The sequence below is a fragment of the Aedes aegypti genome, chromosome 3 (genome assembly GCF_002204515.2).
Source record: "Aedes aegypti strain LVP_AGWG chromosome 3, AaegL5.0 Primary Assembly, whole genome shotgun sequence".
Taxonomy (NCBI): domain Eukaryota; kingdom Metazoa; phylum Arthropoda; class Insecta; order Diptera; family Culicidae; genus Aedes; species Aedes aegypti.
This window is the reverse complement of record NC_035109.1, coordinates 291,825,216-291,841,436: the sequence shown is the minus strand read 5'-3', so window position 1 is coordinate 291,841,436 and position 16,221 is coordinate 291,825,216. Positions and strand designations below refer to the sequence as shown.

At 37.6% G+C, this 16,221-nt stretch overlaps 1 protein-coding gene across 44 annotated transcripts in view; it reads left to right on the top strand.

The window, feature by feature from the left end:
* Nucleotides 1-15,964, top strand: part of LOC5573626 (Down syndrome cell adhesion molecule-like protein Dscam2) — a 302,956-nt gene extending 286,992 nt beyond the window's left edge. For all 44 annotated transcript variants that reach the window (XM_021849888.1, XM_021849886.1, XM_021849890.1 and 41 more), the window contains one exon: nt 13,968-15,964. In XM_021849888.1, the coding sequence (XP_021705580.1) occupies nt 13,968-14,052 (85 nt within the window). In that variant the 3' untranslated portion in view covers nt 14,053-15,964. The remainder of the gene's footprint in view (nt 1-13,967) is intronic.
* The last annotated feature ends 257 nt before the right edge of the window (nt 15,965-16,221 follow it).

The following is a 16,221-nucleotide window of genomic DNA, read 5'->3' as shown; positions in this document are numbered from 1 at the left end:
GAAACTACAAAAACATACCAGGGGAGTACGACAGATGCTACCCGAGCAGAAGAAAATAACTACTGAATACCAAATTGAGGTATTCCATACCAGATAATTTCCAATACTTACAACCTGAATGAGGTATGAATGAGCCCTGCGTAAGAGATAAAATACTTCAAATAATACCTTCTACATATCCTACAAATACCAAGCTGATGATTAGATCAGGTATTGTATTGCGCATTTCTTTCACCACTAGACTATCGCAGAAGTTTTTACAAGTGCGGAAATGCTAATAAAAGTGCGCGATTGCTTCAAATCGAGTCGGTGTCTTCAGCGGGGTTGTTCCTAGAAGTCCAAACAACAACCCCGCTGAAGACACCGAAATGATTCGATGCAATCTCGCACTTTTATTCGCATTTTCGCACTTATGAAGCCGCACTTGGCAGTCCAGTAGCTAAAGAAATACACAATAATACCTAAAAAATATATGTTGGATTTTCATATAAAAGTGAAATTTTTCAATACTAGTTCAATACCTCCAGCAGTCCTCAAAAGCTATCGAAATGAAGTTTTTTTAATTGGTTTAAACATTTTTTTCAAATACCATTACAATACCAAAATGAGGTATGGATAACTGAACAATACCTAATTGTGGTATGTTACCAAAATATGATATGCATAAGTTATTGCGAGTTATTCTTTCCTTCTCGGGTAGGCTCGCATTCCATGACACACTGGCAAAGATGATTGCTACTTAGCACTACAAGAACCTTGAGAAAATACTTGTCAAAAGTCAAAATACTCTAGTGTCTTCTGGATAATGATAGATTATGTTTTACCAAAAAGCTAAATATATTTAAGAATGTATACAGGGTGTACCTTTTGCGTTGGTGTGTGAAAATTTAATAACTTTCTTTAAAATCAATTCATTTTCATACTTGAGGTATTTGTATTTTATCTTATCCTTTGCAATTATTTGCACTATTTCATGAAAACAACATCAAGTAAGTAACTGCCTTTATTAGGCACATCAAAATGAGCTCTACAGCAAAACATTTGTCAATACTTTTTAGCTTTTCGTACGTTTTTGCGATGATTTCGGCACGATAGTTCGCTTAGAGCTCGTCAATGGCCCGAGATTAGCTGGCATAAACCTTGCTTTTCAAATAACTCCTTAAAATATGTCAAAGGGGTCAAATCAGGATCTTTAAATTCAATTTAAATGTCCCTTCGTCGCTTCGTCATGACATCGGATGTCCAGGAAACATTCGTTGCAGAAACTGAAAAATTAATAGAGATAGAAAACTATAGAGGACGAATGTCGCTGCTGTTCCCTTTGTTCTCGCTCAGAAACATGCCGGGTCAAACTGCATACTTTTTCGCGTTGACATTTATAGCCCCGCCTATTCAACAAGAGATGGTCCTGCAGTGACGCCAGCTCCTCTATAGTTTCATACCTCTATTAAAAAATTAGATTTGCAATGAGCCGCTACTTACGACCAGTAACCACCAAGACCTTTTTATGCATTAGCGGGCAAACAGAATGAGCCAACGTCCAAACATATTGATTTCCATCGACTATTCCATACTGTTTGTAAATATATGTTTTGGTGCAAGCGTCGCCCAAACGATCACTTTTCGGTCATAGAATGTCGTGTTATGGATATCGAGTAGATTTTCTGTTCCTCAATTGTGACATTTTTGATTATTTATGCCACGATATTTTCAAGGATATGAACGTTGAGTTAGCACAACTGTAATACTATTTATAATGTAAAGCTTCGCTATTTTGTCTCGTTATTTCAGTGTAAAATTATTCATAGTTAAAATGGTACTAAATTGACTGAATTGAATGCAACATAAAAGATGGCGCACCCTTGTACTAATCGCGGGACACAACATTGTTGCTAGCTTTTCAACTCGCGATTAATAAGTTATTTTAATGCGAACCCTAGAAAATCGCTACGCACGTAGTGATCGATCATTGCCATATTCTGTTCAAGTGGTGATAAACTGATGTTGCGGCATAAAATTGTTGCAACAAGAATAGGAGATGACAATGACTTTGTTGCTGCGTGTTGGGTGATTCACTGTACATAACAAGTCCTCAACATTAAAAAATGAAAAAAAAACCTTTATGATAGATACTGTTAAGACTATGAGTCATGTTCAGAATTTGAGACAAAATAGAATTTGCACAGGAAAAATGTGAAAGTTGAATTGTCCTGATTTTTAATCTCCAGGATATGGTCACCGTAGTCAACGCTGCGCGCTGGATAAGTGTGGAATGTTCCACTGCTGTGAAATAGCGTTGTCCTTCTCTGCACACACGCTTGAATTCAGTGGTAAACAGCGACGACGCGTCTGAGTTGAGCGCGAGCACTAGAGTTTGAATGATTTTTCCAATCACGAGTTTGAAAGTAATAACGATTTTACTATAGCTTGAGCTTGAGCTTGATTGGCCGCCCGTGGATGCACTCCAGTATCGCCAGATCAGCTGCACTTACACAAGGAACCAACCGAATGACTGCTTGGGACTAACAGGCATCCTCAGTGTATAAGTGCTGGTGATCTTCTATTTTTAGGCAACAATGGCACCTGCCACGTCAGAATGCAGACCAATGAGGGGAAGGGGGAGGAATTGATGATGCATTGAACTGACTCCCACGTAGACCGTATATTCCACTGCATCCACGTCAGTTCATGCGGGAGTGTATGGGTTGGGGGAAAGGCATGGCAGAGAGGTTTGCTTTTGTGGTTAGCAGACTGCCTATGTATCAGGCGTAAGAAAGGCGTGCGCGTAGAACGCTTCCTACCGTTAGGGAAACGGTTTCTTGTCCGTCTCTGGTTCTAGCGTTTGCTATAAACGAATAGTTTGAGTGTGATATATTTAGAATGGAAGATAGAAGCAAGTGAGAGATATACAACTACAAAGTACGAGGAAAGGGACGGGCCTGGGATTGAATCCATGACCTTCTGCATATGAAGCAGAAGCGGTAGCCATCAGACCACCAACCCCTTCGTAATAACGATTTTACTATAGCGTAATTTTAGTCGAAAAATTCAAAACTTCTATCTGAAAATCTAATAGCCCTACAGAAAAACTGATATCATTAAGCTATTTCTTCAATTTATACAGTTATGTCCATTATGAAAAATCTTCATATAAAAAAAAATCACTTTAGATAAACCATTATTACTCTTAAACTCGTGGTTAGAAAAACCACTCAAAAACACATGTTAAGATTCAAGTTATTTCTGAAGTACTGTAAACATTTCATTCAAATCGGATGAATCAGATCGAATCCTCTGAAATTGACCATTTTGTATGGAAAATCAAAAAAAAAGTTGCAAATATTTTGTCCAATACTGTAACACTTTTCTACGAAACATGCTTCTCACAATTTTTAGTTTGTAACTTCAAGTTTACCTTCTTTAAAATGGATGTGTCAGTTACGAATGTTTGACTGTTTGAGTTGATACACACGAATGATGTAACTACCAAGTACTGCGATGATGAATGAGTTTTGTACAAAACCATTCGTTCTGATTCCTATTGTTATATGATTGATATGTAGAAGGTTCTCATCAATTCCTGTAACTAAAATTATTTTTTATTTAATGTGCCATCCATAAAGTATGTATGAAATGTTGCGTATTTTACATGCATTTTGGTTCTCAATAGTTTTAAGATGGCGTGAGAATAGTTTATTTGTAGCAGATGAAGTATTCAATTACTTTGAACTGCTCATTCATGTAAAATATGACCAAACATTTTTGTTTTAAGATTATGTTGTGAGTTTACTGTTTATATGTATTGAAGTATTTATGTTTTATAGTTATTCACTTTTCTGAATCCTTAATTTAATTTTGTTTGTGTTGTCAAATATACAAACCAACACTTAAAACTAAAACAAAGGTCGTCAAATTAAGACCTTTTATCAATTATTTTCATAAAACAACAATTTTCAACTTTAAACTATCGAAAGTTTCTTTGACACATGACTATTCGATAGTTTCGTGATGCTCCCAACAACTTTGCACGGATTGTGCTACTTTTCCCCGAATACCCCATTTCCCCGAAAAATGTTTGGTACATTGATCGCAATGGCCCTTCTCGTAAAAAGTTCAATTCAACATTTATCGGTGAAATATTGTCAATGCATGTATGGTGATTCCCTTGCTCCTATTCATGAACTAATGAACAATAAGGTTTTTGCAGAAATTGAGTTGTGTTCATGCGTAAATTTTAAAAAATTTTGGAAACAATGATTTTCATGATTATTCATAACACGCTCAAAGATTCATGTCTCGCATGAGTTCTGAAAACGATATGAGCAGAAGAAATGCGGTTAGCACTAAAAATGACATCGCTTAAAATGATTTCGTTGTCAAAACTTTCATAAATTTATTCAGTTAAGCATAATTCACAAATTAGTATAAAGAATGCAGACATTCCTTAAGAAATTGCCTACATTTAGGTGTATTTCACAACTCAAGTTGTTTTTAATTTTGAAATAACTTGAAAACTAAATGACTTGTAAGAGTTTAGCATTCATATTCGGCTTCAGGGACCATCATTTTAGCAATCAATGATATTTTCAATATTACCGAACGTTGTTTTCATGGGAGATCAATGTTACCCCATATCAGCTACATAATAAAATCACTTAGAACATTTTTTCAAACATGCTTTAAACTTTCAGAAAACAAAATACATTATATAGACACGAGCATTGGGTGTCCGTACTTGTTTTAAAAATATAAAACTTGCTACATATGCAGTTGCAAATGAAATTTTTAAGAAATATCTAAAAAAAAAATGATCAATGTTACCCCGGCGGTTTGGTGATTGGCGGTTCATTGAAGTTGCACCAACTGCGTCATCTTTGACAATATGTGTTTAGTTGAGGCTGACCATATACCACCTTCTTTTGATTGATTGCCATTCTTTCGAGTACACCACTTTGTCACTGAAGACTATTTTTGCCCTCTTTTGAACTGCATCACTTTTCGGGGAAACGGGTCGTTCGGGGAAATGGTTTTCAGGGAACATGCGTACGGGAAAATGGCACTCGGGGAAAAGTAGCACAATCCTTTGCACGATATGTGAAAAATTCCAACAAGGTTTACATAGCAAATGTTTTGTACCTTGCGAATATTTGTTCGGAATTTTTTGATACATTTTCTTGATTATCCTGTTATTGTTGATGTTGCTCCAAAGAACGCTCATGGCTGGTTGCAGAGCATCTATTGGTTAACAGAAGTACTGAAAACACCAAATGGCTCGCCGGCTTTGCATACTACTTTCGTTTCTAAGGGCTGTGTTAAAAAAAATCAAATTCTCGAAAACTTATTCAAATAGTCTCAAGTCAGAAAAGCAAATAAACACGGTGAAAATATGTTAAAAAAGTGATTCATTTTAATACAGTTTTAGAAGACAAGTTGTGATCCTTCCTTATTAATTTTCTCAAAACCGTATGAAAGTTACTTACGTCGATTTGAAAAAGTAATCGCGAATTCTCGTATCTCATGCTTGAGATTATTTACACATGAGTGGTTGCGCATGCAACCAAACGCATCCCAACCCAACATCATAGATGAATTAAATTATCCATTTGACTCCTTGTCTAGTTTTATCGTACAGAGCAGAGATGAGCAAATAATTCTGTTGTGACTCAGATTTGAGTGTGAGTCTACCAAACCTGCCTAGAGATATCCATTTGACATTCCAGACATGCTTCCGGCTGCTTTCCTGGCAGATTTCGTCAGCTTTATGGTCAGATCCTCGAAAAATATCTGAGATGCTTCTTGTTGACAAGGTTGTTGGAGAATTCCTGACGAGTTTTTTACAATTATTCCAAAGGTTGTTAGATGACTCATAAGAAGCCAGTTAGCAAGTTTTAAAAAATATCCAAAGGGGCATGCAGTTATGATGCTTGGTGGATACCTTACATATCTATGGAAAATTTATCGACGAAAAATATGCGGATTCCGTTGGAACTCTTGAAAATACCTGAAGAAATTTTTCGAATCTTCTAAAAACAACTTTTGGGGAGATTCTCGAAAAAAAACTTCGTTGTGTGTAGTCCTAGAAATACATTCGAAAACTCACTGGCTTCATAACTAACAAATGTTGTGTTATATTTTGGCAAGATTTTTTTTTAAAGTTTCTCATCAAACTCTCACTAATATAACGCTACACAAAATCGGGCTTTTCTGGACCAACAATATGTGTTATTTGTGTAGATTTCTGCTTAATTTTCTTAAACTTTACGACGCACAGAGATGCTTAGTATTGCTTCTTTATGAATCATATACTTTGTAAAAAAAAAGAAGAAATCAGGAGCAGAGCATGTTTCAAAATTGCACCGAATGTGTTGGTCCAGAAAAGCTCAATTTTGTTCGAATTGTACTCAGTATTGTTTAATTTCGTTTGACCGTACTTTTAGAAAGATGTTTGGTAGACTCATGGCAGGATTCTTATGGCTAAATAGCCCGTCATTCGTTTTGGTAACCATACTGACATTGCATCTCACAATTTCAAAGCGATAAAACTCAGTCCTCATAGTTGATATTGATACGGAAAAGTATCACTATACACTACCCGTCATAAATACGAACTCACTAAAATAAGTATTGCAGCACCCAGTTGAATGTTGAATCACCTCCCAACAAGTTCAGCATCAGTTCAAAATAAGTAAATTTACATTGCTATACATTGTCTATATGATATAAGACTGGCCCTTAAACAAAAGAGTTGTAAAACTCAACGGGGCACCCCCTAGATATAAGCTTTAGGGTAAGAAAAACGCTCTCTCAAAATTTCAACTCAATTGATTGCTCCACCAGCTGGCGCATTCGATTTGAAGTTTGTATGGAATATTCGTCTCATATATATTGAAAATTGACCATATGTCACTGTTTCGTTCCGTTTACTAATTGATCGCGTTCAATTAAGCCCAGAATGACAAATACACTAGTTGATACCCTAATGAACATAATTGCAGAAGGTTGTATCTGGATTTAATCTCGTTTTCATTACTCTTTCAGTTGTTGAAAGTTAGGCTTAGATCAGCACTCCCGTACAGTCACTTATATGCATGCGACATGTGCCTCAGCTCGCCAAGCGTCATAGGTGGCTATGATGCGCTTAGTGGCTACCTCTAAGCTACAGTATTGGACAAAACATTTGCAACTTTTTCGATTTTCCATACAAAATGACCAACTTTGATAAACTATGTCTCAGTTATGAATGGTCCGATTTGAATGAAATTTTCACAGAATATCAGACATAACTTGAACTTTAATATATATTTTTGAGTGATTTTTCCAATCAAAAGTTGAAAAGCAGTAACGGTTATACTAAAGTGAATTTTTTGACGATTTTTCATAATTGACATAGCTTAACATATTGAAGGAATAGCTTCATCGTATGTTCAGCAAAGTTGTAGATTTTGACGAGATGAATAAGTTTGCTGAAGACAATTTTTGTGTAAGGCTATCAGATTTTGAGATAAAAAGTTTTGAATTTTTCGTCGAAAATTATACTTTAGTCAAATCGTTATTACTTATAAACTCGTTATTGGAAAAATTATTCAAAAATATATGTTAAAATTCAAGTTACATCTGATGTTCTGTAAAAGTTTCATTCGAATCGGTCCATAAATAACTGAGATATAACTTACCAAAGTTGGTTATTTTGTATGGAAAATCGAAAAAGTTGCAAATGTTTTGTCCAATACTGTATGTTGAAGAAATACAAGCAGTATTGCATGATATACTTCAGATGGTTAAAACACCAACTTTATTATTTTGATCATGGTACAATCTTCTACAATATTCTTCGCTATTACATCAAGTAGTGTTTTTGACATTCTGGGTCCAATTGAACGCGATCACCAATTTTCCTGTACCAAACAGTAGATGATGTGCTGTTGCTCATATGATTGAGCTGAAAATCCCATATTAAAATCAATTCAAATGCGCCAGCTAATGGAACGACCAAATGAGCTGAATTTTTCAGAAAGGCTTCCTCTAACCCCAAGGAATAATCCTGGGGGGTGCCCCGTGGAATCATACAACTTTATTTTTCTCCCATACTGAGCTGGGCCAGTCTAATATGATATGCCAAGAATCTACCTTCATCAAAGTTGTTCAGCGTATCAAGGACATCCAGGAGGCAAACAATTTGGTTTGCAATTTTGCCGATAGGTGGTGCTAGAGAGCATATAAAATTGAGCGTGCCAAACTAGTTCTCTCTTGTGATCCACAAGAGATAGAAAGCTCTAGTCTTCGCGAAAGTTGTCCAGAGTGTCATAAACATCCGGAAAGCATACCTTTTAATTAAAAAAAAAATGCAGTTAGTGCCACTAGTAAGCGAATAAATTAAAGCATTTCAAGCGAGTTATATCTTCTGATCCAGATAAGATTGAATATCCAATGATTTGAACCCGAATCACTAGGAAATAAGATGAATCAGGATTGAATCACTGGAATATGAAGTGAATCAGACCTGAAACTATTAAATATGATACTTGAATATCTTTCATATGAGGTGATCTAACATTATTTGTTTAAAATAAAGTAGACCAATCCAGGATCTCTTGAAAATGAATTGAAACTGTCTTAAATTATTTTAACATGAAGTGATTCAGACCTGAATCATTAGAAAATGAAGTGAATTAGTCCTAAACTGTTTGGAAGACATGAATCACTGGAAAATGCAGTTGAACAAAAATGAATAACATAAACTCGAAATGAATCAGACCTGAAATACTTCAATATGAAGTAATTCAGACCTGTGTTACGTGAATATGAAGTAATTTAGACCTATAAAATGAATCAGACCTGATGCACTTGAATACGCAATGAATTCGACACGAATCACTTAGATGTGGAGCGAATTTAAAATGTATTACTTGACTTGTCTATGAATCAGAATGACAGAATCAGTGACGTGCGGATTTATTTGGCTGTCTGAACAACTTTGTCGAAGACTCGAACTTGCTTTTTCATCACGATCGCAACACAGAACTAGCTTAAAATTCTTCATTCAACATGTTCACTACCGCCACCTAGCGACAAAATTACGAACTAATCTGTTTGCCTTTCGGATTACCTTGACTTGATTGTCAAAAGCTTGAACATTTTTCCTTATCAAAGTTATAAACTTGTATGAAGTTAAAAATATATAAATCAATCTGTATTCCGAATGCCCTTGACTTTCTGAACAACTTTGCCGAAGTCTCGTAATTTCAATTTCAAGTTGAGTACAACTTAACGGCAAAATTAAAACCCAAACGGTTTGCATTTCAGGTGTCCTTGACCTTCTGAACAACTTTTCCGAAGACTCGATCTTTTTATCTTATTTGGTTCAAAATATGGAACTAGTTAAGAATGGTCAATTTTACATGCTCACTAGCGCCACCTAGAAGCAAAACTTAGAACCAAACTGTTTACAGTTTGGATGTTCTTGAACTTATAATCAACTTTGTCGAAGACTCGAACTTTCTATCTTTTCTGGATGATGAGATAGATGCTCATTTTTATCTGCACACTAGCGCTTCCTAGCGGCTGAATTTTGAATCAAATTACCTGTTTTCCGGATGTCCTTGACATTCTGAATAACTTTGCCGAAGACTTGAACTTCCTATCTCATGTGGATTACAAGATAGAACATGCTTAAAATGATCAGTTTTACATGCTCACTAGTGGCACCTAGCGGCAAAATTGCAAACCAAACTATCATCTTTCTGAATGTCCTTGGTCTGCTAAACAACTTTGCTGAAGACCGCACCATTATAGATCATCAACATCTCGAGATATAGCATCATGAATGTTCCTGTTTTGAGTGATGCTAAACTTTTCAGGGTGATTCAATATTCAGTTGAGTGTTGCAATTCTTTTTCATGCGAGTCCGTATTTATGACGGATAGTAACATATGATATGTATTTATGACGGATAGTAACATATGATTCAGCAACAATCATTAACGACGTGTACAAATTTCAATGACGGCCTACTTCGCCTTATAAGGCTCGGTACACGCAAACAAATTTTGTTGTATAATCTACCGAATCCATGGTAGAATTAAGAACTGCACCAACGATTTTCAACCGACTACAAAAATCTGTTAAGTTTACTATAATCTGGTGAAAATCACTGAGCAGTGCAGTAAATTTGACTATGTCCATAGTAGCATCCACTACAAAGCATTGTATTTCAATCCGTGACACCCACCGTACAACACAGTGTGGTCAAAAGTATGATGCTAAACTTCTCAAATCAAGAATGTTTCTAGTCAAAAATACTACAACTCTGGTTAAATCAACAGAAGAAATTTTCTTGTGTAGTGATGTTGACTATGTTTTGGTAGAGTTAACAGATTAATATAGTCGGTTGAAAATCGTTGGTGCAGTTATTAATTTTACCATGGATTCAGTAGTTTCTACAATAAAATTCATTTCAGTGTAGTTCCAGATGGTCTTAGCCCAAGACAAGACGTGTCAGGTCAAAGTACAAAAATGAAACCAATTGCCTGTCAAAAAAGACCACTTCTCATTGGTCGTTTTGGCAAAGGCCTACTTTGACATCGTTGAGTTGGATTGCAACAGGGCACTTTGTTGTTAGCCTGGCCGTGTTGCTAGTTTATAAAAAAGAGTTTTTATTAAAAGTTAGGAAATTTTTCATGAAATATTTTTGTTTCAATTCCATTTGTATTCAATCTTAAGTTTCTCGCATGTGCTCTTACAATGCTAAAACAATTTAAAATAATGACTGAAAGCAATATAATGAAAATTTGTGTCAATTTTCTCTAAAAAATATCGCTCGTTTTGTATATAAACCTGATCTTTGATTAAGCAAACATCCTTTGTTGCATAATATGAATGAAGCGTGCAAGAACCGACAAAATTGTGAGTCTTGATATTTGAATTTGTTCCCAAGGTTTGTTTAAAATGATACTGGAAGCACTGGCTAGTGTATCGTCAAGGTTATCGACTGGAAAACAACGGGGCAGTCTTAGTTGCGCTGTCACTTCCTGTCCTAGGTCTTAGCAGATTCGAGCAGGCGAAAAAAGCTTACTAACAGCGAATTTTGATATGGACATATAAAAGTGATATGACCTTAACGTTCAACGCTCCGTCATCGTAATCATCGTCATCATCGAACTTTCAACAGCAGTTTTTCTGTTCAAAACTGAAATATTTTCGACGAAAATGTGTTCACTGTGTTGGAGAATAGAATACATTGAACACATTTTCACGTGAATATTCATGATTTTGAACGAAAAAACTGCTTTTGAAAAATCCCAAATTGATGACAGATCCTGCCCCCTTAATAGATAAGAGATAAAAGATCTGAAAACGATATCTAGAATTCACTCCTGGAATACCACTAGCATATCATATTTAGCTTTTATAAGATCAAACGAATATCAGCGAGCTATTTATTAGATCCGCAAACATCAAATTTTGCTAAGGCTCAAAATTTCTAGGAATAAAATATTGCCTTCAGATCTTCCGTCTCTTATCTCAATCAAAACAATGTCTCGATTTAACGGTCAGAACTTTGCTTCTGCTCGGGGAATGCTTGAATTATCTGTAATGAATTACAGATTTTGGAAGGCTTCCATATGCTACGTTCAGGCTAGAGCTGATATAACGTAATATAGGCTCTCTTGATATCAATATCATACATACTTACTTGATACTTGATGGGCTACAATCCACTACGTTGAATCTACGCCGAATGGATAATTCTTCTCCACTGGGCTCGGTCCTGAGCCAATCGCTTCCAGTCGCCCTGAACGTTAAGTGCCCTTAAGTCCTCTTCAACTGCAAAAAGCCAACGTGTGCGCGGCCTACCACGAAGCCGACGGCCTCGTCCGGGTTCTCTACTGAATATTATTTTTGCTTGTCGTTCTTCCGGCATTCGTGCCACGTGACCAGCCCAACGCAGCCTGCCGTGTTTTATGAGCTTGATAATATCCACTTCTTTATATACTTTGTACAACTCATGATTCATGCGACGCCGCCAGATGCCATTTTCTTGTTTACCGCCGAGTATTGTTCGCAGCACTTTACGCTCAAAAACTCCAAACGCTTTCCGGTCGACCTCTTTGACCGTCCAGGATTCATGGCCGTATAGAGCAACCGGAAGGATAAGTGTCCTATATAGCGCGAATTTTGTTTTCGTCTGCAGGCTACGGGACTCAAGCTGGTTACGGAGCCCGTAAAAAGCCCTATTCGCAGCTGCAAGATGCCTTTTCACCTCGCGGGTAACATCATTATCGCACGTCACTAAAGTACCAAGATACACAAATTCTTCCACTCCTTTAAATTTTTCACCACCCAGCACCATTTCACTACCAACGTCACGATTAGAACCACGCTGTCTGCCAGCGATCATGTACTTAGTTTTGCTGGTGTTGACGGTAAGTCCAATCCTTGCTGTCTCCCTTTGAAAAGACACCAATGCCTCTTCTACGGCTCGACGATCAATTCCGATTATATCGATATCGTCCGCAAAACCCAGGAGCATATGCGACCGGGAGACGATGGTACCGCTTCTTTGCACGCCCGCTCTCCTAATAGCTTCTTCGAGAGCAATGTTGAACAAAAGGTTCGAAAGCGCATCTCCTTGCTTCAATCCATCTAAGATTACGAAGGAGGTTGAAGTCTCATCCGCAACCCGCACACTTGATTTCGATCCATCCAACGTTGCACGAATCAGTCTAATCAGTTTCGCCGGAAAACCGTGTTCTACCATTATCTGCCATAACTCATTTCTCTTTACTGAATCGTACGCTGCCTCGAAATCAATGAACAGATGGTGAGACTGCAAGTTTTATTCCCGGAACTTATCAAGGATTTGTCGCAAGGTAAACATTTGATCCGTCGTTGATCGGCCCTCACGAAAACCAGCTTGGTATTCGCCGACGAAGGACTCCTCCAGCGGTCTCAATCTGTTGAACAGAACACGCGACATTATTTTGTACTCCGAATTGAGAAGCGTTATTCCTCGGTAATTAGCGCACTCCAATCTGTGGCCCTTCTTGTTCAGAGGGCAGATGAGGCCCTCCAGCCAGCTAGCAAGCAATTCATCTTCCTCCCATATACTTAACAGAGTACGGTGCAGTATTTCGTACAGCTGCTCACTACCGTGCTTGAAAAGTTCGACCGGAAGCTCGTCTTTTCCAGCAGCCTTACAGTTCTTCAACTCCTTAATCGCTCTTCTAACCTCATCTAGCGTCGGGGGCTCCACAGCTTATCCATCGTTGCTGATGATTAATCTGTTCTCAGACGGGTCGTCGCCTACGTTGTATATCATACATATCTTCATAGTTTTCACAGGACAAGTATGACATTTGATATCAAGTTAGCCTAAATTACGTAATATCAGTTCTAGTTTGCACGTAGCAATAAACATTAGTTTCGAGAACATTCAGGGGTCCAAGGGATGGTTGTAGAGTTTAGAAGGGGATCGAAGCTTCAAAAAGGTTGGGATGCACTGTACTAAATGCATCTTTCCTCGGAATCTTATTTGTGCAATTATCTATGTCGATTTAGACGGTCCAACTAACGTTGTCGCTCCTGTATTTCTTAGCGATAGACTGAAGAACCTGCATAAATCTGCAAACCTATGAACATACAACTCACCAAATGCCCTTGAAAAGCGTCTAGTTTTAAATGTGCCTACATTTTTGCATCTTCTACCTGCCCAGTAATCTTTGATACTGCAATTCCGCACAGCAAATGCAAAAATAACCTCGACAAATAACCCTCCTAACGATCACCAATCACATTCCTAGATCCTTCTGAATTACGCACCCTAAGAGCAACCTCTCGTACTAATCCTGAAAGGGAAAGCCTAACCCTCCGTAGATCCTTAGCTAGATAGATCACCTAATAACATGTTTCTTTTTTCCCACGTGCTCCCGCTTGGGCTTCCTATCTTTTTTCTGTGCGTTCCATTGTAGAAACGAAGTCAAACCCAAGTACGCCAAACAAACAGCAGCCCCCGCCAGTGCAGGACTCACAGCCTACGATACTATGGCAGTGTAATCTGTAAACGACTGACGAAGACGATGACGATGATGATGACCTCAACCTTAAGAGGTCCACTGTGGGAGCAATCTGAAGTCAGCAGAAATCCCACCCGTAGAATCCAACCAATTTTTGAACCATTTCTCAAACTAATCCCGGTAAGCAGCTAATGTGCTAAACTCCCAGTACCGATCCGAACATGCTCCAAAGCCATCAATCACTTGAAAGAAATCTAATCATAATCACAACATACCCCATCCATACCGTATACTCGCGTGACTTTGATGCAACAACATCTACCAACCAACAAAACAACGTGCTGCGGGGTACAGCCACATCAGCAGCAGCAGCAGTTCGGGCGCGGCTTATCGACGCAGCAAGCCATGCTCGTCCTACTCCTCATCGCTAGCGCTATGGCGCCAACGAACGAAGCCGAGCTACTTGTAAGCTGAATCCGCGAATCCGAATTTTATATTCCCTCTGAATGACCCGGTTACACTTAGGGTGGTGCCTAATTCGCGGAAATAAGCCCCACCCTAACAGACGTGCTCGTGTAACGGTTTTCTATGTTCAGTGTCTGTTTTATATTATAGTATGTGTATGTAATTGACAAGTGTACGTTGTAAGGATATTTCAGTCTTCGCTATCGATTGTGTATTGATATTAACTATTAAGTGCTGATTTGTGATCGATTTTTTAATTTGTAAATTATGTCGCTTTTAATCTAACGATTCGGGTCGTAAAAAGTCACGCCAAAGCACTATTGAACATTATTACTCCATTTCTCCACACAGACATCACACATTTTCATACTCCATTCTCCAATTAACAGTAGTAATATATCGGGACAAATGTTTTTCGACAACTAAGAATTAAACTAGACTTGAAACCTAACCCAGATTTGCTAACAAAAAAACTATCGACTAACCCTCTAACCTTTCGATAACATACACCGATACGATCCACTACTACTACTACTACTGAAAACGCCCTCGACAAGTAAAATTGGTGAGGAAAAATAAGAACAAAATCAATCAAACATTAAACGGAGAATTATTACGATGTAATGATGTACTAACTAGACGGAAGGAAGAAGTGGTGTAAGCATAAATTATATAAATTTAAGAAGAACGAGAGAAAAAAACACGCGTATGGGCCCATACGCGGAAACGTAAGCGAAGAAATCGTAGAAATGGCAGAAGCGACGAGTCAGATTTTCTGTTTTATTCAGCCGAAGCTTGGCGATCAGCGCGGGGAATTCGTCTCTCAAAGTAATACAATTATTATACAAGAACGAGAAACCATTGTAATTATATGATTGGCTATAGAGTAAATCGCAGTGAATGTTGTTTGCAACGTCCCTTGAAATCTGCGCGCAGACGAACTGGGCGGTTGACGCAGCAAATTGATGCGTCGCTTTGGGGGTCAAATCAACTCCAATGCACGGTTGGGCGATATTTTTTTGTAGGTTACGTTCGATCATACAGGGTTTAATTTGATTTAGATTTAAGTTCTGATCGTTTTTTTTTATTGTCTATAGTCTAACAAAAGAGCTTTAATTTTGCTTCCAAACGAGCATATCCCTTTGTAGCGTTTAAGTGTTTGTGTCCCCTTACTGTAGAATTATTTGATAAGCGCTAAATTTCGAACGAATAACTAACGGATATTTTTAGGGTAGTAATTAGTGAAGTTTGCGTGTATATTGCCACGACGATACCAAAAAAATCGAAACGATGAAAGAAAACGAAACGTCTGAGAAACTGATCGACAAATTGCTCAATTTTTTGACTGGTTGAAAGTTTTTTGTCCCTTCCTCGGGTTTTTGGGAGGAAGTGTTCGATGGAAAAATACGAGATAGACATTGAGGAACAAACGCCGTAGCAGAGCACCGATCGTAGATATGGATGATTTTCAAAGGTTAGGTTTTATAGCATGTCATTTGAAATTAATACAATGTCACGCGATTTACTCAGATACACAAATAGGCATTTCGGAGCACCCTTTACATTCCCACCTGTTTTTCAATGTATATACGATTTCTCGCAGAAGCATTGCCCTGTATACTACTTTTGGGATGACAATTATTTTGTTTTGTGATTGGGTAAATATGAAATCGATGATTATCCGGGTTGTATATGGATCAACGATATAATCCATTTGGTAATGATATTTCACCAAATTGCACGT